The sequence below is a fragment of the Rhamphochromis longiceps genome, linkage group LG18, assembly GCF_057381845.1.
Source record: "Rhamphochromis longiceps isolate RC_006_pf linkage group LG18, R_longiceps_female_GT1.1, whole genome shotgun sequence".
Classification (NCBI taxonomy): Eukaryota; Metazoa; Chordata; class Actinopteri; order Cichliformes; family Cichlidae; genus Rhamphochromis; species Rhamphochromis longiceps.
The window spans coordinates 17,080,508-17,107,103 of NC_140574.1; the positions used below are offsets into that span (position 1 = coordinate 17,080,508).

The 26,596-nt window shown below is 38.8% G+C and overlaps 2 protein-coding genes and 1 long non-coding RNA gene across 5 annotated transcripts in view; 1 reads left to right on the forward strand and 2 right to left on the reverse strand.

Annotated features, from left to right (window-relative positions):
* spidr (scaffold protein involved in DNA repair) overlaps positions 1 to 413 on the reverse strand; it is a 43,872-nt gene extending 43,459 nt beyond the window's left edge. For both annotated transcript variants that reach the window (XM_085389427.1, XM_085389426.1), the window contains exon 1: positions 244 to 413. In XM_085389427.1, the coding sequence (XP_085245553.1) occupies positions 244 to 258 (15 nt within the window). In that variant the 5' untranslated portion in view covers positions 259 to 413. The remainder of the gene's footprint in view (positions 1 to 243) is intronic.
* On the forward strand, positions 340 to 9,956 carry LOC146648027 (uncharacterized). The gene is made up of 3 exons (XR_014908497.1): positions 340 to 476; positions 4,852 to 4,950; positions 9,815 to 9,956. It is a non-coding gene; the product is annotated as an uncharacterized LOC146648027 (long non-coding RNA).
* On the reverse strand, positions 4,934 to 25,115 carry mapre2 (microtubule-associated protein, RP/EB family, member 2). 2 transcript variants are annotated; one of them, XM_085389429.1, is made up of 7 exons: positions 25,036 to 25,115; positions 11,615 to 11,742; positions 10,164 to 10,309; positions 9,826 to 10,042; positions 9,442 to 9,587; positions 6,494 to 6,652; positions 4,934 to 6,363 (listed from the first exon to the last, which is right to left on the reverse strand). In XM_085389429.1, exons 2-7 carry the CDS (start codon positions 11,733 to 11,735, stop codon positions 6,265 to 6,267), a joined length of 888 nt encoding a protein of 295 aa, XP_085245555.1. In that variant the 5' UTR covers positions 11,736 to 11,742; positions 25,036 to 25,115; the 3' UTR covers positions 4,934 to 6,264. The 2 variants fall into 2 exon arrangements, with proteins under 2 accessions (XP_085245555.1, XP_085245554.1); XM_085389428.1 differs by lacking the exon at positions 25,036 to 25,115 and adding an exon at positions 16,014 to 16,297.
* Positions 25,116 to 26,596: the final 1,481 nt, after the last annotated feature.

Consider the following 26,596-nt stretch of genomic DNA (forward strand, 5'->3'; position numbering starts at 1 on the left):
ATAACCCTGCTGGAGGCTTTAATGATAATTTCACCTGTATTTACTCTGACAACTGAATTACAAATGACAGTGGCTATATTTGCTGTTATTAATAGTTAAAATATGATTCTAGCAACACATGCCTGGCTAGTAAACCCCTTTCCGCTGTGGGCGGGCAAAACCGGATAACATGGGCTGCTAAAGCTAACTAGCTATACTCCATTGAGTAGCATTAACTGGCTAGCTAGTTACCAGACTTCTTACCTTCCTGGAACTCATTGAGGAAAAAAAAACAGTCAATGCAGAGTTACTGAAGTGGTCTGTGTGCGTGTCCCCAAAGCGTCATTAGAAATATAATATATCTCGAACCCATCTTTGTGAAGTTACCAGTGTTTCCTCCCTCACTAGTTTGCTAAGCGCAGGAACAAACTAGTGGCGCTTACCCAATCTGGAGGTGCGTTTCATAACTCACCAGCGTGGACCGGAGGCGGATATGGGTGAGATTCTCACACCAAATCACTCAGTTATGCCTGTAAAATTTAGATTGATTCACTTTTCTTGAAACTCTTAATACAGTTTTCTTCTTGAGTTTGCTTTTCTGCACTAGGCTGAACTGCACAAGTTTAAATACGTACCAAAGGGTATATTATTCTACTGATACAGGTAAAAGTCCAAAAATCATTACTACAGTAAATATACAGGCCAAGTTACTACTCTTTATAAAGAGTCATATCACACTGTCATTATTATTTTTATCATTATTATTATTATTAATTGGAATTGGAATCTATGGTGGAAGCCTCTTTAATGCATTTCTCATTTTTGCATGGAAGCAAAGGGACCTTCTCTTTAATAATAACAATAACTGTTTAAAAGTCTTTAAGCTTTTCAAGCTTTTCTTCCCTGCCCAAGCATTCAATGCCCTTTATGCCTCATTCTCCCATTCATACAAAGAATGTTAGAGTAGCCCAGACATACATACAAACACTTAAGCACTTTGACACATATTCACACTCTGATGGATGCATCGGAAAGTAACTTGGAATCAATATCTTGTCCAAGGGTATCTGGCGTGCAGAATAGAGCAACCAGCAAACCACCAACCTTCCAAATAGTAGATGATCTGCTCTACCTTTCTGAGCTACAACCACTCCCATTTTGAATCCAATTATTGCACTTCTTACTCTTCTACTTCTTACTACTTTTTAAAATGCTTTAGTTATGTATTATTCCGAAAATTAAGTGGATTATTATAACTCAAGCTACTAAACAACATATAAATAGTTAAAATAATCAATAGCTGCGACATGAAAAAGACATAGACAGCAATAAATCAGTAACTGTTATCCAATGACGTCATGTATATGATTCTAAAAACTGTCATTTTACTTCATATATATTACAATGTACAACCTCTGAACTATTAACCTACTTTAAGTAAAATATCTAAACACTTTTTTTCTGCAACTGAACTATCCATCACAAATTTTGGTTTAAATACTATGCCTTATTGTGTGAAAGGTTCTTTTTACACAATAAGAATGTGATAGGATCCAGGGCTCCATATGAGCTTGAAAATTATGACAGCAATGAAATGAGTCTTGGCTTGCTAAACTTTGCATGGCCACAATCTTGATTTTTGCATCACTGAAGTAAAAAATCTTGAGCAGGACTGTGCAGAGACCTCTACAACAGAGGGAGCTAATTCCTTGGGATGTTCGACTACATATCCACTTCCACTGCTTCTTAAATGTTGAGTTGACCAGACCTTTCTAACCTTGTGTCTTCCAAAATTAGTCTGTCACACTGCTAGCAAAACCTACACATCAGTTGCAAACATATTTTTTCATCAAATAGTGACTTATGTGAAGGAGAGGATTGTAGAAGAATTGAGTTACGGTACCAAATACTGTAAAAATAAAAAATTAGCACATCCGAATCTATAAAGAACTGTGTCACAAATTTGGATCGAAATATGTGCTTCAGACTGTGATGGAAAACAATGATGTGACTGTCGTTCCAGGCATTTTGGAGGCCTTAAAAGCACAGCTCAAAAAATCAACCCAAGAATCTTCTCTTCCATGTTTTGTGGTTTAAGGAAGACAGTCGCCTGCTGCATAACCACTGAATAACAGAGACAAGGAAATATTTATTTACATGCGAAGTTACAACCCTCTTTTCAAAATATAAGTACATAGGCTGCAGCAGATGACCACCCCTTACCACCTGGTTCTGCCAGGGGTTTCAGTCTGTAAAAGGGAGTTTTTCCTTCCCGCTTGGTGGTCCTTGGTGGTCCTAGGTGGTCCTAGGTGACACACTGGAAAGATTACATTTGTCTGATTGTCAATTTCCTCCCTAATACTGTGAGTAGAGCAGGGCGATATGGCCAAAAATATTTATCACGATATATATTTGAAAATTTGCGATAACGATATAACCGACGATATAATTGATGCGAGACAAAATACAACTCCACAACATTACTAGCGCAAAAAGACAACCTTCCATTTATTTTCACTTAAACAAGAAGCTGGTTTTTATGTACATTAAAGCTTTATAAAAATATAACAGTGCAAATGCAAATTCCTTGCTGACAGTTTAACCAAAAGGCATTTCCAGTAGAAATGGGCTGACATATCCTGAGCATAACCATGTATAATATCCACTGAAGTTAAAAAGAGGTGCTTTGCAACATTAAACTGCAGTGTGCAGTACGCATTTTTCGGACCATAAGGTGCACGGGATTATAAGGCACATTAAGCGAAACAAAGCAGTCAGATAAATCAAACTTTATTAAACTCATTCTTCTTGCTTCCTCCACTTCTGTACCATTGATTCATTAATGTTGAATTCTCTGGCAGCTGCTCTATTCCCATGTTGTTGCAGTATATTAATGACTAACCTCGTATTGTGGATGGATTATCTCAGTTGTTCTCCTGACTGAAGTTTGGTCCGTTTACAGCATCCTGCCATGCGATTGCATTTGTCTCTAACCATGAAGAACCTTCACGTTAACTTTTATAAGTGGAAAAGTGTTAGTGTTCGTCCTCCAGCTTCACTGTTTATGTTATGCTAACATAGCTGTGTCGCTAGCGATCACGTAGCACATCATTATATACCAGCTAGCCCAACTTCAGTAACCCTACAAACGTCACTGCTGTTTAGTTTCCCGTCTTCATTTATGTTGGAAGTGATAGCAGAGCTGTACGTTTGATTTTTTTCAGAAATCTCTCAGTCAGAACATGCAATATCATGCTTAGGTAACTAGCGAAACTAGCGAGCTAACTTCCGCTAGCTTCCTGCTAACTTCTAACTCCGTTAAATGTAATAACTTTTGTTTTCATGGATGCCTGGAAGTTAAACTTCATAGTTACACCTGGTAAAGCAGCAATGCTGATCGTTTTATTAAAGATGAAAGAATTTAGACAGTTTTTAACTCTAAGTGATGCTGCAGTGTTGTTTGACCTGAAGAATACGGAGTTTAGGACCCAGATTACTCCCAGATTTAAGAGCATCTTAGTCCGACAAATATGACAATAACAACGGCCGCTTGCATGTTCTGCAAAAAAATGTGCTTTGTTGTGTATCTGATGGACAAACACCAAACCAGTTCCACATCACTGAAGTTGCACCATTTTTACAAACCAATTCTGGTTCATCTGTTTCACTCAACAATCGGCCATGTGCGTATGAAAACAAAGGCACTGCGCACGGTATAATATGGCCCAGCCCTAACTGTGAGGTCTTTACCTTGCACTTTTTGGACACTCTAAGTTGTTCACATAAATTGCCTCTTAATTGGAAAATAAAACTAAACAGAAAACGAAATAAATAGATGTTTGTGATTTTCTCAAGAACATTTGACTTGAAGGCAAAGGGGAAAAATGGTTTGTAGTAAATCTAATAAATGATAATATAGAAAGAGGTTTTTTTGGTTGCTGATTAAAACAAACTATAAATGCTGTACTAGATACACTATATTCAAATTCAAATTTTATTTGTCACACACACACAACCATACACAGTATGACATGGGGGTGAAATGCTTGTAGCTGTACAATGCCCGACCATTAAATGACAGAAGAAAAGTTCTACAATATTTACAATTTACTACAAAAATTTACAAATTAACTTAGGAATTTACAGTAAAGAATGTGCAAATAGCAGAAGAGATTATAAAGATAAGGATTATAAATTATAGGAATTATAGGATTATAGGAAATGTGTGGTGGTGCGTGTGGTGACGTGTGTGAGAGTCCAGTCTTATAGTGACGTGTTTGGGAGAGTCCAGTCCTACACCTGGTTCAGGCCCCGAATAGCCTGGATAGCCTGGATTGCCCAAAGTATTCACTCACTCACTGTGTTCCAATCACTTCCATAGACACAGGTGTGTAAAATCAAACACCTAGGCATGCAAATTGCTTCTGCAAACATTTGTGAAAGAATGAGTCGTTCTCAAGAGCTTAGTAAATTCCAGCGTAGTACCATGATAGGATGCCACCTGTGAAACAAGTCCTGTTGTGTAAATCCCTCAGTACTAAATATTCCACAGTCCACAGATGTAAAGAAGTCCTGTACCTTCTACCTGTCCCCTTAAAGCCCCCGATTAATTTGGAAAATGAAGATAAAATTTGATTTGTAATTCCTTTTGTCTGAAATCAGCTACAGAATAAATTAAATCTCAGGTCATGCTAAATGAATTCAGGCTCATTCTGTGATGATACTGGATATGACTGGGTCTTTTTAAAGCTTTTTAATTTTTTTGTCATTCATAGATCTTTATATATTCTTGAGTATACTGGCATCTTTAGTTCTTGTTGTAGTTAAGTGTTCACTTAAGCTTTAGTTATGTTCTCACTTCCTGTTTCATAGTTTCGCTTCTAGTGTGCTTAGACGGCGGCCCTGCGACCCGGCCCCGAGTAAGTGGAAGAAAATGGATTGACGGACAACAACCTCCCGTGGACTCAAAAGGTGATTTTTATTACAGCAAATCCATTCGAATCTCAACATCTTTCAAAGAGCAGGTTAAACATACAAAAGCTCACTTAACATGTTTTTTTTTGTTTTGTTTTTTATTAAATATGTAAAAAGCAGGTCAAGTTATTCACAAATAAAATGCAAACATGCAACACGATTTTTTGTCGGGGAATGCATAATGAGTGGGACATAAAAAAAGAAAACAAAACATTTACCATTCATTAATTATTGACAGTACATGTTTACATTCTTTTTCATTTACACAATAATATATGACTAAAGCATCATGGTGCACTGCCCAGTTCAATATTAGTAAATGCAATATTAAGAAAGGGTATACAATGTACTTACTGGAATATAGTGTAACAAATTGCTCAGTGAACTGACATCTCCCTAAGACCTGTGATTAAAAAAAAATAATAATAAAAAATATCCCAACAGTTCCAGCGGAGGTTTACAACTTAAAACTGCTGCTTCATCATAAGACTACTCCACAATGTTTCTTCCTTCCCTATGTTTACGGTTTAAATCTCTATCACTAAAGCCACCTTGTGTGGTGGGAACAAACGCTAAGCCGAGCACACTGATTATCTGAAATCTTGTAATTTGTAATGACAGCTGTGACACAGTCATACAGTTGGGATTTAACTACATTTTATTATCCTCCTTCACGAGGATGCAATTCAGATCCTTGCACTATTCCTAAGTCTTAATAACAACAACAATAATAAATACGGTGAGGGTCTATGGACAGATTGTCCAATACGAAGTCAAATGTCAGTGCAACATATGGAAGGAGGTTAAATAAGAGCTACTACGAGCCCTTCCAGGGCTTTGCTTATTGCATTCTTATGATTAATATTGTTGATATGAAAAAAAAAAAAGAAAGAAATAAAAATAGCAGGGAGTCTAACACTTGCACTGACAGGTAGTGGTTACCTGTCTAAACTTCAGCATTTCATCACATCAACTGCAGGATTTGAATTGACTTTGCGCCCACACAGTCCTCTGATGGTCTGAGCTTGTCCGCTGGTGGAGCTCATTGCCACAAACCCGCCACAGCAGTTCACCAAAAGTCACAAGAAACATTGAACAGTGAGCAGAGGGGTACAAAAAAACCCCAAACAAAAACCTGTGATGGTGCTTCTTTCAGGAGGCTTCTTCATGTGCTCAGTTTCGGAGAGGATGAAAAATAAAAATGAGGACAAATGAAAATCCTTTAACAGTTCTCACATAGTCAAAAAAATTAAATTAAAAAAATAAAATAAAGAGAGAGTGGGGTGTAACTGCGGTGAAGGATGATGGCAGTCAGTATTCATCCTGCTCCTCCTGCTGATCGTCTGGCACCTCCTCGTGGGCTTGCTGGTCCACTTCCTGTCCGTCGCCCTCAGCTAGCTCCCCTCGTTCCTAAAAAAGAAAAGAGAGAGTTGAGGCAAGTGCATGTGACTGCACACAAACACTGAATTAAATCCACATGATTTCCTCAACAAAGAATGAGCACGATCCTGCTTGGATCAATCTAAAGGCCTGGACTGACCTGCTCATCGGAGGCGTACAGGATCTCCATTAGCCGATCGACAAACGGGGCGTTTTCCTCCCCCTGTTCCTGACAGAGCAGCTCCACCTCTCGCAGCTTGCTGAAGTAGTAGTCTCGCTCCTTCTCCACTCCTTCCAGTGCCAACTTTAGTGTGTTCACCTGCAAAAATAAATGTTCAAGCATTTCAAAACACACAAACTCTGAACAGACTCACAACGTTAAAAGATAAGCAGAGAAGAAACACAAAGCTGATTAAAACTGATCCGAATGATTCTTTCTAAGAAAACGACTCAAGATAAACTGTTTAACTGATACAAGTTGTCTTCAGTTACATGTGATTTGAGCACTAGAGCAGCTCTGAATGATTGAATGCAATCATTATATCAGTAAAGGATCTACCGATCAGTTAAGTCTTTGTCTTCTATTCACCAGTTTCTGCTTAACAAATGTACATTAAAAAAAAAAATCAAATAAAAAAATCAAATGCTGCCTGGCAGCATTTTCTGGCTTGTGGTCACTGCACAAGAGCTCCAAGCCCGCTTCTTCTTAGTTTAATCCTTGGCTTGAATCTGACATGTACTGTACCAAATTTAATGCAGCCAGCAACATTTTGGATCTCAGAGTGGAACAACTACACAATATCCACACAGCATTTAGCAGCTTTGTATGCACAGGGTTTTTTTTTTGTTTTTGTTTTTTTAAACCAACCACATACAGTGCCTTTAAAAGGCCTCAGTGCTATTTTTAATATTTGGAAACAAGTTGAATGTCTGCTAAGATTTTAAATCTCTAGTACTTTGAATCTCCAAATATGACGCGTCAGGTGTAACATTAATCACAGCCTATTTCTATACCAGCTTTCTAAGGAACCATTAGTCTATCCACAGAGTGAGAAGTGGATTTAGGTCTGACTCCTAATTTGACACAGACTGTATATAAAAGATAGATGTAGCTCCAGATCTGAAAAGTGAAATGTACAAGTGCCTTAAATCTGCACCCTTTCTTAGCCAGCAGGGGGCGACTTTGGCCATGTTCCACAAAGCAGGTTTAACAAACTCAGTTTGAGTTTTGAGTGCCACAGAAGTTGATCACAGCTATTAGTTATTATTGAATCATTTCTGAGTATGTTCTCTCTCAGTCAAGCGTATGTGTAGCAGAAGAAAAGCCATCATCAATGGAGCTCCAATACCAGGATTCACCATGGCAACGAGTAAATGAAGAGACGACCCTCCATTTTAATCCAGTAGACGGAGGAACACGAATCAGTGTCAGTGAGGACCATGCCAGGAAGCTAGAAAACAGCAATTTTATTCTGTCATTCGCCCACACTGATTACCAACCTGATTCAGTGAGGGCCAACCAACCAATTTTACATTGGACCACAACCACGACCAAACAGTTAAAGCCTGGAGGGACAACATGCAGACAACTGAAGATAAAACTATATCTTATCAAAGAGAAAAGACAGTTTACTTACAGACCTGTAATATTAGACCCAGTAATACAAATGTGGGCAATTTGGAGTGAAAAATGTGTCAAAACTCCTGCACTTAACGACTGTACTTCAACATGAAATGACTCGTCTTTCAAATTTAGTTCCATTCAAAAATATATACATAGTAAATTCAGACTCAGTTTCACATCAACTCCAACACGATGCCAACTGTGACGGGCAGTTTTCCATTAGTGCAACTGATTATGACACATCAAATATAATTCACATTGATTAGTGGTTGTGTGTCTCTGCAGCTTCATGCAGGCTGATTTACACAGTGATCACACCACAGTAACATATGGGAGATTCAATGCAGGGGAGCTGGCTGACAGCCTGACAGAGACAGAGTCTTCAACCCTATTTATGCTCGCCGCATTGGTCACTTCTCACACCGATGTGCTGATATTGCACAGCTACGTCTGTTTCTACTCGTCACTGTGGCGCTTTTGTCTCTTTGCGATCTTCTTCAGCTGCTGTAGAAATCTTTCTCCATGAGTTCTGTACCATATGGGAATCCCTGCATACATGTGTCATATATATGCCCATATAGACAGCCTTGCCTCAAGCCTGTCAATTTTTTTAAATAGCTGAGGCTGCAATAGCTCCAAAGCTACGTAAACTGAAAAGGTGCACGGCTGGCCGAAAAAAATGCCAAAACATGCCATGCCTTACTGCAAGTGACATCACTTCTGTCATTTGGTGAGAGCAGTGAGCATAAACTGGCCCTTAGATAAACATACAATAAATTCTACAGTCTATCATTCTATGATGTTAATAAATTAGGATCCAGTTATTTGAGTCACAATAACATTGAGTAACAATTTTAAAAATGCTAGGTGACTTCCTACTTAGTTATTGCATTCAAAAGATTTTCAGAAAACTTGACCTCTGACCTTGAGGTCACTGAGATTCAAACTCATCCAAGATTTTAAATAGATACACCTGTGTTATCACTTTCAAAATCCTACATTTCCTCATTTTCAAGTTATCACATTCACAAATGGATGTCCATGCCGCCACCCGTTACGGTATTGTTATTGTCCTACCAGCCGTTTACAGCTGAAAGGTTTATAAAAGGGCGATCGTGGCTCAAGAGTTGGGCGTTCGCCTTGTAATCGGAAGGTTGCCGGTTCGAGGCCAGGCTTGGACAGTCTCGGTCGTTGTGTCCTTGGGCAAGACACTTCACCCGTTGCCTACTGGTGGTGGTCAGAGGGCCCGGTGGCGCCAGTGTCCGGCAGCCTCGCCTCAGTCAGTGCGCCCCAGGGTGGCTGTGGCTACAATGTAGCTTACCATCACCAGTGTGTGAATGTGTGTGTGAATGGGTGGATGACTGGATATGTAAAGCGCTTTGGGGTCCTTAGGGACTAGTAAAGCGCTATATAAATACAGGCCATTTACCATAAAAAATTTACATTTTTAAAAAAGCTCACAATTGAGCTGTACACAGACATACCTGCTCAGTAAGATGCGTGACTTGTGCTTCCAGTTCTTTCTCTCCTTTGGCAGGAGTTGACACGGATGTGGGGATCTTTTTGGCGGAAGAGGGTCTGGATGTTGGCGTTGAAGACTTAGGAGTAGTAGAGCTCGACCTGGATGCTCCTGCAGCGAAGAAATATTTATGAATAAAGGGTCGCTTGTCACTATATCTGAGTGTAAACTTGACAAATCAGACCCAATAATCACAGGAGCTGATATATGAGCAGGAAAAGTAACAGTCTAGCCATTTGATACCCTATACATCCAGTGCAAAGGTGTCAAAAAAAATGTGCAGATAACAGTAAGCATACATGCATGATTTATAACCTTCGTTTTGTTTTATTCATCAGTTGAATCTTACCTGCGGTAGGAGAACTGGCTGCATGGTGAGACTTCTTTGGCAGGTTGAAGATTTGCTCACCGGGATCAGGCGGGGGGATGGCATCCTGACCCTGCCTGGCTGCAACTGGGTCGTAATCTTTGCCGTCGTAATTGGCGTCAAAGAACTTCTTAAACCACTGGATGAAATCGAGATTGTCCTGAAATCTGCCTTTGACCAGTTTCTCCACAGGAATAATCTGAACAAAAAAAAAAAAAAAGAAAAAAAAAAAGACTGTTAAAACCCCCGAACAGTAAAGCGAGGTGAAAAAAAAAAAAGAAAAAAGAAAAAAAAAAGTAAAAGATATTCAGGACACTCACCTTGTCCACGTTCATCCTTTTGAAGGATGCCTGCAGCAGTTTGAAATTGTGAATGTACTCGTGTTCTAGTTTAGCTTGAAACTTGACCTTCTTAAGACTGATGCAGCCAGGGAAGAGCAGATCCATGAACTGGCAATAAGCAGCTCCTAAAGAATTATTAATAATAAAAATAGTTAAGCACCACAAGAATAATTATGTATGTGGGGGGGGGTGGGGGGGGGGTGGAGAGCAGAACACTGAAAAACATGCCGTGAATAATCCTGACCACACTCTGCACCACTTAATCTCTAACAGACTGATTGTGCTACCACAGTTACAGGAAATCTTTTCTACTCGTGCAATAACTCTTTAAAATACACACGTCTGTCGGGCAGGGAATCATCTGTTCTCCCGTGTTAACAGCTTAAATAAACTCTGCAGTCAGAACACTTAAAACTGTGTACAATAAGCAACTTTATTGCACTGCACTGTTATACGGAGTCACTTGAATGTGATTTGATATTTACTGTGTTGTTACTACGTTTAGCCAGGTTTTTTTTTCTTTTCTTGGTTAAATTTGAGATATTTTACTTTGTTATAATATATTATTACCTATTATTTCATCTTTCCAGCCTGTCCTGGGTCTGTCCTGCTAGCAAGATATGTACAAAACACTTCACCTAGGAGTCATCCTAGGTGAACCACCTCAACTTGGTCAGAGGAGTAGCGGCTGTACTCAGATTTCCTCCTGAATGACCGGTTTTGTCACAGCGCATTTTATCTTATTGATCTATATACTATAAACCGATTTTCTTAAAGGCAGTGTTTAATCTTAAATTTTAGCTGCTGTAACATAAGCATTCACAAAGTTTGGAGATAAATAAAGTACATCTTATGTTATTGCACACAGTCTACGATTCTTTTTTTTTTATGCCTGCCTTTGTACATGTGAGGCTTTTCATGTCCAGATCCTTGACCTCATTTCTTTAAAAAGACAAATATTAATGAGCTTTCACGTTAACATGGCTCACATAACCTGAAGCTTAGTGATCCATTTGAAAAGAGGACACCAGCTCAACCTTAGGTAAAGCTCACATGAACCCAACCAGGGAGCTCATGAGAAAACCATCTAAACCAAACCACACCCTGAGAAAAAGGGGGTGGGTGTGCATGTGTTTGTGTAGGCAGAGGGTGATTGAAATTGGATTACTTGGTCACAGCAGGAGAGCACACGGCAGAGTTTATTTATAGACAACTCTCTTCCAGGGAGAGGTGAACATGTTTCCACAGGTTGCTTTAACCGCCAGCTTACACCGAAAGCTATTCAGGCGAAGACCAACCACTAAAAACACACCCCCCCCCCATTTCAGACAGCGAGTCGGGCACAGGAGGAGGAAGGAAGAGGATGAGCTGAAGCGAGAGAGAAGAACAAGTTTTTTTTCCTTTCTTTTTAAAGGTCCGTCTGTTCTCACCTGAGGAGAGCTGCTCCACTTTCGTGTAGTTTAGGCAGAGGATATCGTTAACCCAGGCAGTAATGTCATGCCTGCTCATAGTCTCCTGGGTTATTGAGGTAGAGTATACGTTGACCGCCATCCCCCAACTGCAATAGAAAGGAAACAACACTGAAAAACAAAAGCTAGGTTGCTGTGATAGATGTCCTATTTCTTTCTGTCTCAAGTCAGTTTGTTGGTCTTCAAAAATGGGACAACTTCTTAAATAGGTTAAGATTTTAAGACATGGTGACAAGGGGCTGCTATTTACTGTGAGACGATGTTTTTTTTTTTTTTTTAAGTCTCCTCAGAGACTCAGCTATCTGCAGTCCCTGGGAAAGTGAAATAAGAATTGGTAATACACAAAAAACATCAATAAACAGTTTATACTAATGCAAATTCAGTTGACTATTCAATATACAATAAAACAGCCCAGCTTAAATTATTTCAAAGCACAAAGACGAGATCTAAAAATCAAATCAAATTTTAAAAAGGCCACAAAAAAAGAGCTGCTGGACAGTTAATGTTGGTTAATTAGAACAACTACTGGCCAAACAAATCCTAACTGCTTTGCTCATGTTTAGCCCAATCAGTTAAACTATACAGAATTGTATAATCTCTTAAATAAAATCTTCAGCCTGGAAAGCAAACAGTGAGACTGCATCTAGACATAGCACACGAGTTGATCTTTAGCATTTCTCCACATGCCCAGACTGACCCGCAAAGAAGCCCAGCAGCATAAAACATACTCTGAACCCCCCAATGCCACCCGACCCCTGGCTGCTACATGTCAACAATACTAATGTCCACATTATCATCCTCAGGTGTGACACACAGAGTCCAAAGCCCTCCCTAACAGTCTGTCATAGACTGTTAGGCAAACTATAACACAAAGCAGTAGAGGTGCAGATAAGATCACAGTTTGATACTGGAAATACAAGTTTGGGCTTGGAGATTGAAATCTGGCATGGATCAATGTTATCTTGGGCAAAATGATCTCTGCATGCAAGACTATCTGCTTAACAAGATAAGTCACATTAAAATAACCACACAGCAGTGGAACACGGGACAAAAGCACAGCAATAAATTCAAGAAATTACCCTGGGTTTGTGGGGGTAACTTTGTCTGCAAACTCAAAGCAGATTCAATTATCTCAGCATAAACAGTTCTTTGCTATACACTTTAAGAAACAGTCATATCTGAGCAGGGACTCTCCGCCTTTTGGTTTTAGAACTGAAAAGGCTTCTCGGATGAGAGGTGAAATGTCTTTAAGAAGTCCAGTCCCTTTATTTCCAAGCTCCTTAAAATATCTGAGCAGTTTTTTGTTTTTTTTTAACCAAATCAATGACTGAGTGAGGTGATGATCTACTGTAGATACTTATAATTAGAGCTGGGCGATAGAACGATAACGATATGTATCGCGATATAACTTTTACTCGATAGAGAAATTAAGCTATCGCGATAGACTTCGCCGCTCTTGTCCTTTTAAAATAAAAAACATTTTTAAAAAAAGGTCAGCCAATCCAAACTAAGTAGCGCAGAGCCGAACCAATCACAGCCGCAGCGTCACGTCGCGTGACTTGTTACATACAGCACAAGTGCCAAGCCGCACGTGTGTTTGTTTGGGAAGCAGGCAGTGGGTAATGGAGCCAGCGCGTAATGGAGGAAATGAGTGTGCCGACTAGAAAAATCAACCGAGCGTGACCGAAGAGAAAACAGATGATGGTTCCAATGCCGGAGAGATTGTCGAACGGAAGAGCCATAGAAGTTCCGTAGTGTGAAGGTATTTCGGCTATTTCAAGTCTGACAAAAAACCGAGTAGCGTGCACTGTAAATTGCACGCTACTCGGCACGAAAGCAAGTCTGGAAATACAATAAACTGGTGCATGCGTCACACTGCGCCACGTTATTGTTTCGGTGAAATGAATTTCTACAATACTGTTACTGTTAATTCTACTCTGCAGTGTTTAAATGCTTACATATACACACAGTTACTGTCCCTCCACACATACGACTCGGTTCTGCTTCTATGCCCCAGCTTTGTTTACTTTTTCCCACCGAGGCTTCTAGACTTCTGATTGGCCAACATTTCTGCACGGTTAGGAATCTAGTGCCACCTGCTGCTTTGGCATGTTCATAGCAGCGTTTTCCTTCATTTCTGCCTTTGTGTGTGGACGGGATTATTTTTTAAAACGAAAACGGAAAATCTCCGTTTTCAAAAACACCCGTGTACGTGTGGACGTAGCCTCAGTCTCTGACTGGAAGCGCTAATTCGTCATTCGGCTTTTGTCAGACTAAAGTAACTGTTAAAACTGTTTGAAAAGCTAAGCTATACAACAAGGAGAGATTGAGAATTTCCTTTTAGTTCTCAGTTTATTTGATATTGACAAAAGTTAGTTTTGTCTGTTCTTCTGTAAAACAAACTAAGATTTATTTTTAGAATTAATATTTTGTTTCTAAGTGGAATTGACAATTTAGTAGTCTGTTTCGTTTGTTCTATTTTGAAACTTAAACGCTTTAGCGGCTGCCTTTTGTGTAGTTTGCAATATTTGCCTTTATTTATCTGAAAAAGTCTCATGTTCCTTAAGTACATCTACCCTGTTGAACTTATTATGGGAAATAAATATTTAAATAAAAACAAGCTGCTGATTATTTCACATTTTACTTGTGAGCAACGGCACATTTAAATCTTACAAATATAGTTATTTGGCTTATATCGTGATAGATATCGTTATCGCCTGAAATGAAAAAAACATATCGTGATATGAAAAAATCTCATATCGCCCAGCTCTACTTATAATACATTGCAGGATGAAAAAGGGATCTTTTAATTTGACTTTTCCTGCACAGCGGAGCAGACAGAAGCTGTTGCAAAGGCTGATTAGATTTGATCGAATTGCAAAACTGTGACTTTGGAGGCCTCAGGGCACCTGCTCTACTTGCAGTATGCATACTGAAAGCATGCAATGTGCCAAAGATACATCAGTAAACTCAAACTTTGACCCTTAAGCTACACATTTAAAAGAAGTCAACAAAACAGTTATTTCTTCCTAATTCATTTGTTAACTCTTAGCGTGAGATATTGTGGAAGGAAAGTCTGCACATGAGTGGACATCCCACCTGAGAATATCTGAAATATGAAAAAATATCATTCAGAGAATTGCAACAGAGCATCATAATAATGGAAATGAGCTCTTTAAAACACAATCAGTAATATATAAACATGCAAATATGTCATTGCACATATTACTGCAGCTTTATAATGTTCCTGTGCAAGGAGCAAAGCTGTGCAATGAATTAAAAAAAAGAAAAACTAAATTCAACTACAATATTGACTTCCAACAGCAAGGAAAGCAAGATAAAGCATTTATTTTCTCACTGACTGCTGTTTTTGCCTTGAGGCCTTCTCTAAAACCCACAATCTCACTTCTCCAAAGGCTGTTCGCAGGTCTACAATCCTCAATGCAAGAAGTCGAGCTGATCTCAATACTGATTCTAATTTTTACAACATTTCACAGACAAGAACAGCTGCATTAAAAGAAACACCCATCTGGTGGTTTTATAACCGCGATAATATGGTGCCAAAGCATCCCCCTCAAACAGACACCAGGATATGCAGCATAATAATAACCCCAACCATTCAGCGTTAAAGTTGGGTTATCAGACCACTGCAGCAGCAGCAGAGCCTCGGCTCTAGGAAGGAAACTGGGCCAGCCCCTCTCCATGTCAACAAAGCGGATGTATGCGCCGCTTAGCATGCTTTGTTAGCCTTGCAGGGATAGCCTGCCGACACCAGGGCTGGGCATGATGCTTCAATTCAATAAGAAGAAACCGGGCTTGTGCGGCAAGTCTTAGTAGAGGGTCTCCCCCTTACAGACACCCACAGTACAACATCACCCAGACACATATTAATGGCGACAGTGGGGGGGATTCAGTAGCTGCGGAGTGTCAAGTCACGATGGGAATATTCTAGCAGCAGCAGGAGGAGGAGGAACAGGAGGAGCTGTCTGTGTAGTCCTGTCATCTGACAAGCTGGACCCACTCCTCCAAAAAACGTGCCTGTACCATTGCGCACCACCAAATACAATAAAACAGTTGACAGCGTTACATGCTAGTCCCAGCAGTGGTTTCGGGTGCTACTGGAGAAGCAGGGGGAGGGTTTAAGCTAACTTAAGAGCGATTTACGACACAGTGTCGGGTACAGAGGGCTAACATGACAGGGGAGTGTGATTGGTGAGTGGGGGGAAAAAGCGGATGGGTGCAGGGAGGAAAACGCCGAAGAAGAGGAGGAGGCCGGATTGCGGGTTTTTTTGGGGGGGTCTGCAGCGGTGTGATTTTCTTTTCCTGACATTAAACCAAATGCGACATTTCACTGGTTTACCTGTAGGCGCGCTCTCCTCGCACTGTATTTTTCCTGTAAGGAATGATGTTGGTTCCGTTGTCCTGGACGATGTCGTTGTTATTCTCTCCATTTGGGGAAAGGGCTTGGGTGGGACCGGGCATTTGGGTCTCTAAAATGTTGAACAGAAACTCTGTTCTCTCTCTGGCCGAGGGGGGACGAGGGAAAAAAAGCAAGAGGAACGATGCAAAATGCTAAGAAAGTGTCGCACCTCCGGGGCTCTCTCTCCTTCTGTCTGCTTATTCCTCACAAATCTCTGCCCTAATGACGTTGCTGCTCCCTGTACCACGTGACTCGCGGGGTTGGCTGCCTGTTTTCCCTATGGTGGGCTATTTCAGTACACCAAAATTTCATTGATTACTTGAGTGCTGAAAAGTATCGCCGGGGAGGTCAGATCGATGTGTGATGCTCGTCGCTTTTTGAGGTGCGGCGAGGGGATTTATTAAAAGAAGGGAAAAAAACAACAACAAAAAAACTCAGAGGCGACAACCAATCAACTAAAAAGAAGGGATGGGAATAAAGGGAAGACGCAGCACATCCACTTCACCTTAATTAGATCATCAGATAGCTGATTGGTATTAAAGCAGATGTAGGCAAACGATACCCAGTAGTGTTGGTGATGAAATCATGTCCATTCATGGTGTGTGATAAAATGCTGTTTTGATTACTAACTGAATTTCAGTCAGAAGTTTACACACGCTCATCATGGGCATGAATATCCGGTTAACTTTTAATGATTTCTTTGAGTTGTTCTTTTTCCAGGGTGGAAATACTGTACAGCATACATTTTTAAAAAATATGGTAGTGGTAGCATTATGTTCTGGGGCATCATGTCTAGTGGTACTGGTATTAGGGGTGGGGGGGGGGAAATCGATACTGTGTAGTATCGTGATATTTTGTTTGCTAATAATGTATCGATACAGGGACAGCAGAAATCGATATTTTGTTACAAAAATGGTTTTTGTGCTCAGAGCATGTTGATCCTTTTTCTGAGCAAGAATCCTGACATTCCTTCACTGTCCAAATGTGTTTAACTTTTTTTTGGCAGCAATAAACATGACAGTTTACTTATTTTAATTTAAGATATGTTTTATCTTAATTAAGTTTAAAACTTTTTTTATTTAATGTAAATTTATATTTTGTTTTAATTTACTTTCAAATTCTTCAGTTGCTGAATGGGCTGCATAGTTTTCATAAATTGCATAGTTTAGAATAGCTATAATTGTACCAGATGGTTGCATTCAGTTAAGTTGGACTAGACTGTAATACAAACCGTTCAGTTTGTCAACAATAAAACTGACTGAAATGAGAGAAAGACTGAGTGCGAGACTTTGATATTAGATAAAATGAATATTGATAAAGTTTAACTTTATGTACAGAATCTGAATATTGCAAAATATTTTATTTTTTTTTTAAAATCGCAATAATATCGTATCGTGCGTTAAGTATTGTGATAATATCGTATCATGGGATGTATGGTGATTCCCACCTCTAACTGGTATATTGCACAAAGTGGACAGAATAATGAAGGAAGACTATCTCCAAATTGTACAACTTCACCTAAAATAGACTCGAATAGACTTCCAAAACCCAAACCTCAATGCCATTGAAAATTTATGGACTACGCTTAAAGCTAGGTCTGTGCCACGAAACTAACAACTCTACCGATTCTCGTAAGAAGTGTTCAAATATCCAGCCAGAGTTATGTCAGAAGTTTGTTGATGACTACCAAAAGAGTCTGGTTGAAGAGCAACTTGCTAAGAGACATATAACCAAATTTTAGTGGGGGTGCATGAATATTTTTGAGGGTCTGCGGATTAGAGTAAATCCAAAATAAGTTCAAACCAGTTCACAAAATTTAGTTTTTTAAAAGTCATTTAAGATTAATGGTTTACAACAATTCCACCCTGGAAAAAGAACAGCTCAAATGAATCTTTAAAAGCTACAAATTAGCATAACCCTCATGACCATGATGCATGTATGCAAACTATCGATCTAATCAACATCAATTACTCGGCATCATCACCAGTAAATCAACCGAGAACAAGAATCCATTTTATTTTACTTTTTAAATGATCCGAGGAATCTACTTATAATCACAAAATGTCCAATCAGTAAAATAAAATAAAAAATATCACCATTATTTGGGATGTACCAATTGTGAAGCTAATGTGAAAATCAAAATTATGTCATTGACGATAGTCATTTCACCTTTGTTCCAGAGAAACAAAGCAATCCATCCATGTTCTAAACCGCTAACCTAATTTGGGGTCACAGGGGGGCTGGAGTCCAACGTAGTGGTCATACAGTGAAAGCCAGGGTATTTTATTATTTTAAATGTAATTTTAATTATCATCTTGTTTTTTAATTTTTATCTTTATTTTATTTTATTTTTTACTTATTCAATGTATCATTTCTGGCATGTCAAGTGTACACCACTTCGTGTTCAGCTGGGAGTTGTTCTGAAAGTGCTATATAAATAAATTGCTTCCTTGCTTATACTTTTCTAGCTCTTTAGTACATTTTTTTAAATCATTTAGCCATCAAAAACTGATATGACACAAAATATAAACACACCACTTCAATCACTGATACAAGCCACAAGGACAAATACTGGCCTTTATATATCAGTGCATTATAACCATTACCCAAAATGCAAGTGGTGTCTTCAAATGTCATGAAATCTAATGTAAATGTAAATGTAAAGCCTTTAAAACTGTTATTTCATATTATTTTTGATTTGATTGCCTGACACAAAAGGGGAAATGAATAACAAACAAGACTATATGAACAAATATGATAAATCAGCATCAACCATAATTTGAGAATAGGTCCATTCCCAATTTCAACATTTACAGATTAATTTTCTGTTCAACAGCAAACCAATTAATCAGTCTATAATTCAGCTGTAAAATACGTTAAAATGTATAAAATGTGTGTAATAAATGTAATTATAAACCACATGAACATCATAAATCAGTATGCACGGGTCTGTGGTTTAAGCGCAAACAACAGTCCTGTGGTTGCTAAGCTCTCTTCTGTTTGTGTTACCAATGTGTTGGTGTTAAACTGCTTTGTTTTGTGTTGCTTTTATCACTGCTGGGCAACCACAGTGAAATGGGACACAGAAATAAGGTCTAAAAAGTGAGCTCTATATATTTTAAACACAAGTGTGAGTCACTCTCTATTGGTTTTAGTTGTTGTACAACGCTTTGTAACTTTTATGTCTGTAAAAGGCATTACATAAATAAATGTAACTAATACAAATATCTCATTTGTATTGATTTTAAAAATGAATTTCTTTTTCACACTATAAGAATAATGATTTGTGCAAATAGCCCAGCATTAAACTGATAATATCAAAATAGAATCAGTCCAGCCTGTTATGGTTAGTAATCAAGAATGCAATAGTACACATGACGGTATTTAACAGGGATGATGAAAAGCTTTATAATAGCAGGGGACTACGCTACCTGCTGAAAACAGTTAAGCAAAGATGCAGGGATTTTATGCACAAACTATGTTCAAAGGACAAAGATGAAGCATTTCTGCTCTTCTGTTCTATTGCCTTGATTTCTTTCCTACTGTTTCTTATATTTTCTCTGCCACTCCTTTATTTAGAAGACCCAATTGCTATTTGAGTCTGAGGACAGGCCTTTACAGTTTACATATAAACTTAAACGGTGATGGTGCAAGAAATACAGGTACAGATTTTGAGGTCTATCCTACAATCTATTCACCACCATCATTGGTCCAAAGGTAAACTCACACCTGAGGTGACTGGACTTTTTCATGTCAGCATGTTTTTGGCCTGCAATGTAAGGGAGCAACTTCCGTTAAACATTAGCAGGGCTTATTTACTGGAATTTGATCCTCAAGTCAACACTCACTCTGATGCAGGGGCCAACAATTTTCTGTCAAAATCAACAATACTGCTTCTAATGTCAAATACTCACAATTCAGAGTCAACAGTCTTTGTGCTCAGCTGAAACTCTTAAATAGAACTCTGGTGCCACCATCAGGCCAAAGCTGAGGTCACAGTTATAAATCAATAAATTTAACTCTAGATGAATGTTTTAAAAATGGAAAACGATATATATATAGTCCAGTTTTATTCACTTCTTGTCTTTTGATAATACAATTTTCAGTATAAATATAAGGACTTTCTTTTTTAATTGCCCCATATGTACACTCACAGGCCACTACATTAGGTACACCTACTACTCATTAACATAAATTTCTAATCAGATCATTACACAGCAGCAGCTCGATGCATTTAGGCATGCAGACAGGGTCATGGCGACCTGCTGAATTTCAAAAAGTTGAGAATGGGAAGGAAAGGCAGTGTAATCAACTTTGAATTTAATATGGTTGCTCGTACCAGACAGGCAGGTCGGAGTATTTCAGAAACTGCTGATCTACTGGGATCCCAACATAACAGTCTCTAGAGTTTATAGACTAAATAAATGGTCAGAAAAAGAAAAGCTCATTGTCTGAAAATGCCTCAGTGATGCCAGAGATCACAGGAGAATGGTCAGACTCAAAAAGGCAAACAGGTTACAATTCAGTCACCAAAATGGGACAACAGAAGATTGGAAAAATGTTGCCTAGTCTGATGAGTTTCAATTTCTGTTGCTACATTTAGATGGTAGGGTCAGACCATAGAGCCATCCAGCATTGCATCAGTGGTTTAACCCGTTTTTGGGATATTGTCGTGGCACACTTTGGGCTCCTGAGTACCAACTGAGGATTGTTTAAATCCCACAGCCTGCTTCAGTACTGCTGCTGACCCCGTCCATCCCTGTATGACCACAGTGTACCAATCTTCTAATGGCTGCTTCCAACAGATAACATACTATGTCACAAAGCTCAAACCCATTAGTTTTGAAAGCAAAAGGAGATCCAATCCTGTACTAGCATGGTGCAAGTGGCCAGTGAATATACAGAGTTTTATTAACTTAGTTATGAAATGATATAGGACAACAGCTTTTAACATTTTTTGTATCCAAGACATACCAAAGGGCAAGTCAAAGTTTAAAAAGAACACTTGTGCTTACATGTGCAGAAAATAGTCATCTGTTCTCTATCATCTGAAATTTCATTAGTTCTTTTTTTCATTATACTGCCAGGTGATGAAAGCACTTTTGAATATAACACCTATCTTTCTTGCTCCACTAGCAAACAGCTTTAATACAATCAAAACAACAACAACAACAACAACAACAACAACAACAACAAAAAATAAAACAAATCAGTTTTCTGTTTCTGGTTCAATTTTTTTTTCTTTTATGTCATCTGCTGAAGGCTGTGGACATCAGCTTTTCCAGTTTGTATTTTACAGACATACACAGCCAATACAGTTGTTTATATGTAAAAAAAAATCCATCTCTGTTGGAGAAGCAGCTGAGGCATTGAAGGCTGTACTACCCAGGGGGTGCAGTCAGTTTGTTAGCTTGGAAAGCACCCGCTAACTCTTCCCAAACAAATGACAGAAATGTCACTTGCTGAAGGATGTGTACATTTCTGGTCCAGAACACAGGACAGGTAGGTCTTACAGCAGTTTCTCCTGACAGTTTTATTGCTTTAGGTGTATGTTGTTTTCTCCTTCTGTGATCAGTTTTTACCCCCCTACAAATGTCCACATCAGTATAAATCAGGGCCTTCAACATGTCAAAATTCCATGCATTACTTTTTGTACACTCACAACAGTAATTATACGGCTTCAACATTTGGACAACAATGCAAAAGAGCTTTAATCTGAAGCTGCAGATTCCTATATGATTTAACTGTGAAGTTGCTCCCATAATTTACACTATGAGTCTTATTTTTTTCCATTTGAATCACTCAGATGGAGGTAACAGAAATAAATCAAGGCAGTGAACAGTATGCATAATATTAATCTCTAATTTAACTTGGGAATCTTGTGCGGTCACCCTGAAAGACATTCCCTCTTCTTCTTCTGTAAGGGTGTCAAACATCCAGCACAAGGAACACCCAAGGGTCCAAATTGTGAAATAAATGTAAAGAAGTCATCGATACTTCCAATTAGTCATTAAAGAGTACAAAACAGTTCATGACTATGTCATGGCAGTAAACTAAGTGTGGAAAGCTGAGTTTGCTCTTATTTTTCATGAAGACTGAGGCTGCACTTCATTATTTGTTAATTTACTGAATATATTTGGTGTGAGGTTTTTTTTTTTTTTTTTAAATGAGATATTAAGAACTAAGCCCACATTGCTAGTAGTTGGTTTTACTGGGCTCAGCTCATTTGAGAGCAAACTCAAATGCAAGCAGCCCGCAAAACTGAAATGAATTTGACACCACTGCTCTGCTGGGTCAAAAGTAGTCTTTGTGTAGTAGTCTACACAAATTCCTGCAGAGCTGAACACAAGGCATAACCAAGACTAATCTCATTAATGACTGAATTGCAGACACTTCCACTGACAGCCACAGGCATGCAATGCTACTTTTCCACTATGGTAATGCTAGAAGCCCTTTCAGACTGACAAGTGACAGCCATACCGTAGCACGCTGGGCACAACACAAGCAGAGAGGTCTGCTTTGTGTCTGGCAGCAGCACACAGTGAAAGCATGTCATGGTCAAACTTCAGGGAAGGCATGAAAACAGGAAAGTGTGCTCGTCCCAGTGGCCAGAAACTGTACCCCCACCATACCGTGTCACTGCAAGGTGGGTGGGTTAATGTCAACTCTAGGCTGTCACAGGAATAAACTTATCACTTCCCAATCTGAAGGGCTTGAAGAGGTGGAGCATGCATAGCTTTTTCTAAATATATGGTCAGGTTGTAAAGCCCTAAGAATGAAATATAAACACACACATCCTCTGGGTCTATTACTGCTTACTTCAACTGCAGAGGGATGTTCCTCCGTGCTGCACTTGACAAAAAGAAATTGAAATAAAGAACAGAAATTTTCTTAAATGTGTACAGTATCATCGCAATCTGAGGCAGGTAGCTGATGCTTACCACTACATTACAAAACAACAAAAAAACAACACACTTATAGTTATTGACTGAAATAAAAAGTAGAGTAGATCCATTAACATGAACGTCTATTAGATGCTAAAACACTGTATGGTAGGTTATAAATGTTTGGACTAAAATATCCAATGCTGGAGTTTTCCAACTAAAAGTGTGTCAGAAGCTTTTTTCAAAACTGTCTCTTTAAGCTGTGTGGATGCGAGACAGATTAGGAAAAATTACATGTTTTGAAAACTAAAGCATAGTTTTTAGTATGGATGTACCCTAACACTAAAATGAAAATATATACATCAATCAAATGATGTGTCACATAATGTAATCTTGAGAAACAGCAATCTTATATAATCCCTTGAAATAGTTTTAAATGGGGTAAGACAAGGAATACTGAGAGTGGAAATATGGTGACCATTTAACATTCATTCATGGAATTTTAGGAGTACAACTATAAGTTAACTCATAAGTTTTACTAACCTAATAATATGTTAGTTGAGTCAGACTTGAGTAAGACTATGAGTAAAAATGCATTTAGGCTGCAAATTCTTTATCTTTATTCAGTTTATTTATATGACAAGAAATTAATGAGAAATCCAAAAGGGTATAGGTTAAAGGTGAGACTTTTGGAACACCTAAAATCAGCAAAAAAGGAACATTTTAAAAAGAATCGCAACTAAATAAGAAAAAGAAATAAATTGCTCATGTCAAATCCAGCTACAGATGAACTCTCAGTACTTAAAGCATCTTCACACTAAACTGGATAATCATCATCATACATCGTCATTTGTGTTTGTTATCCCTCATTTTAAACAGCTTCTGGATATTAAGTGGTAATTGTGGATTGCATGCTTTGTACATCATTTAAACTATGTTATAGTCTACTAAATCTTTGAATTTCTGTGTATTTAATTGAATAAATAATGGATTTACTGACTAGTCATAGAGTTTGTTATCATTCATATGGCTTTTTTTAGTAGTAAAAAGACTGCTCGCCTTGTGTTTCCCCACATTCCTACACAGTACGTCATATATAGAGCAATAAGTGAATCTTTTTTTTTTTTAAACATAAGTCTTTAAGTGTAAGGGAGCAGCCAGACAGCCGAGAGCTTTTTTTGTCTTGTGAATGCTGCTTGCTGAGGGTTTTGTAAGGGTGGGGTAGCATGTCAGCCCACATCTGGAAGATGATGCTCTTACAGTAAGTGTTGCTATACGTTAGCCTGCAATGAGTCAACACTGGGCTGTGAAGCATCAGGCAGAGTTGTGCTTGCCCTTTTCCCACTAAGAGCTAACCAACCTTTGGTAGAGGATCCCAAATGCACCTCTGTTAATCCGAGCTGCAGGTTGTAGAGGTTATGATCTCCAGAAAAACGGGTTAGGATGATATTAAGGGAGAAAAACCCTGTTAGACTGCGAGGAGTCTTTTCCTAAGACCTGAGAGATTGTTAACCCGCTACTTTAGAAAGAAAGTTTTCCTTTGGCATTTAGAAAGGGCATTATCTGCACCCAAGACAAAAGGCGACACTCGTCTATGGTGACCCCTTCTTCATTTCTTCTGTCCCTTCTTTTAGCTGTGGTTGCTGAAGAGGGAAAACACCAAACAGTGCTCCTCTTTTCTGAGATTTTTTTAAGCGCCTCCACCGCCACCGAGCAGCTAGCTGCTGCACCAAGTCTCGTAAATGAAGCTAACTCAACTTTGTATTAGAAATGACAGACTGCCTGGAAAAGCAAGCTAATGCTATCAAACAGACTTTTACGAAGGTAGACGTGACTTATAAATACAGTATTACATCTTCTCCGGCTAACCGTCAAGTTACAGTTGGCTAATATTTTCTCCTGCCATTACTTTGACAGTGCTGTGACAGCCGACGTATGTCCTCACCCCGGGCAACATCACGGTACAAAACAGCGACCGCCGCTTAAATACGTTCATATTTCTGCATTGATTTTCGCCGTTGCACGTTTCAATTCAAATTCCACAGTGAAAATTTTCAGTAAAAGCAAATCTCACTCACCAGTGAACTCCGATCCGCAGGTTACAAGGTGTTAAAAAAAAAGGCTGTTTTCCGGCTGAGTCACCCCACCCTCAAACGCCCATTCTCGTAAGACGGTGAACTGCGAGCGGAGAGCTGAATGGACAGCGTCTCATCGCTCTTTCTGCTGATTGGTGCGTCGCCGACCTCTGTCATGATATTGACCAATCGAGTTGTGATGCGTTGATCGTTCACAACAATCAGACAGCTTTCTGTCCTGTCGCCTCGTGTCACTTCACTTTTACTCCAGGAAAATGCAAATCGTCCATCTGAAGATGCACGCAGCTGAACACCACCGTTTATAAAATAAATATGTAAAATAATACGAATGAAAGACCTCAATGGTAATGTAGGTCAAAAGACCTACATTACCACACCTACTGCACTCTATGTACATACATTTCGGTGTTTGTTTGTTTTGTTGTTGTTTTACAGTGTATAATGACCATTTGTATATAACATAGTGTTTTGGCATCTATGTACACTATTCTTGTTATTTATTTTTCGATTTTTATTTTTCTAATATAACTAATTCATTTTTCTTCCTGACCCTTGTAATAAATTAATGTTCCCAGTGTGGGATTAATAAAGTCTATGTTTATGTCTAAATCCTGGAAAACTTGTGTATATAGTCAGGCATACTGAGTGATACAATGATGGGGTTTTTTTCTCTTTTCTTTTTTTTTTGCACTGAAGAAAATGGTATTGCTGCTGATATGAGACAGTGGATGCATTTGGCTGATTAATTAATTTCCAAATAATAACTACAGGGGTTTAATCAAGCAAAATTTCCATATATTGTCTGTTTTCAGCACTTGAAATGTAAGACTGGCTGAATTATTTAAACTGAGTATCTGCATATTCTGAGCTGTTGTTCCCTCTTGTACACGCTAGTGTATTGAAAAACCCAGAATGTGATTAAAGTGTAGACTTTCAGCTGTAATTCGAGGTACTTAACAAACATTTTGCATTTACTGTTTATGCTTTTTCAGTGGCTCATAAATAATTGGGCAACTGACTAGCAAGCAGTTTCATGACCAGGTGGGGCCTTATGTATATCTGTGTGAAAAATTCAAATAAACCTTTCACACAGTTGGCAAAAACTGTAGCAATGGCTAAATTTGATACATGTCTAAAAACAAGGAATGCACTGACTGACTGTCAGTAACACCAAAATGTCCCCCACAAAACACAAAGACAACCAAAAGGGATGATGGCAGAATTATTTCCATGAAAAACAGCTTCACAACACCTAAACAAGACAAGAACGCACTCTGTGGAGGCAGGTGTATTGTCCACGACCACAATGAATGGATGCATTCAAGAATGGAAATGCAAATGATTTACAGCAATGTGCAAACTACTGGTTACACTCACTTATCATAGAACATCCAAAAGAGCCTAAAGCTGAAAATCAGTTCATTATCTTGAGCATACCACATCATATATCAAATATGGTGGAGGAAGTGTTATGGTATGGGCATGTATAGCTGCCAGTGGAACAGGGTCACCAGCATTTATTGATGATAGAAGAAGTAGGATG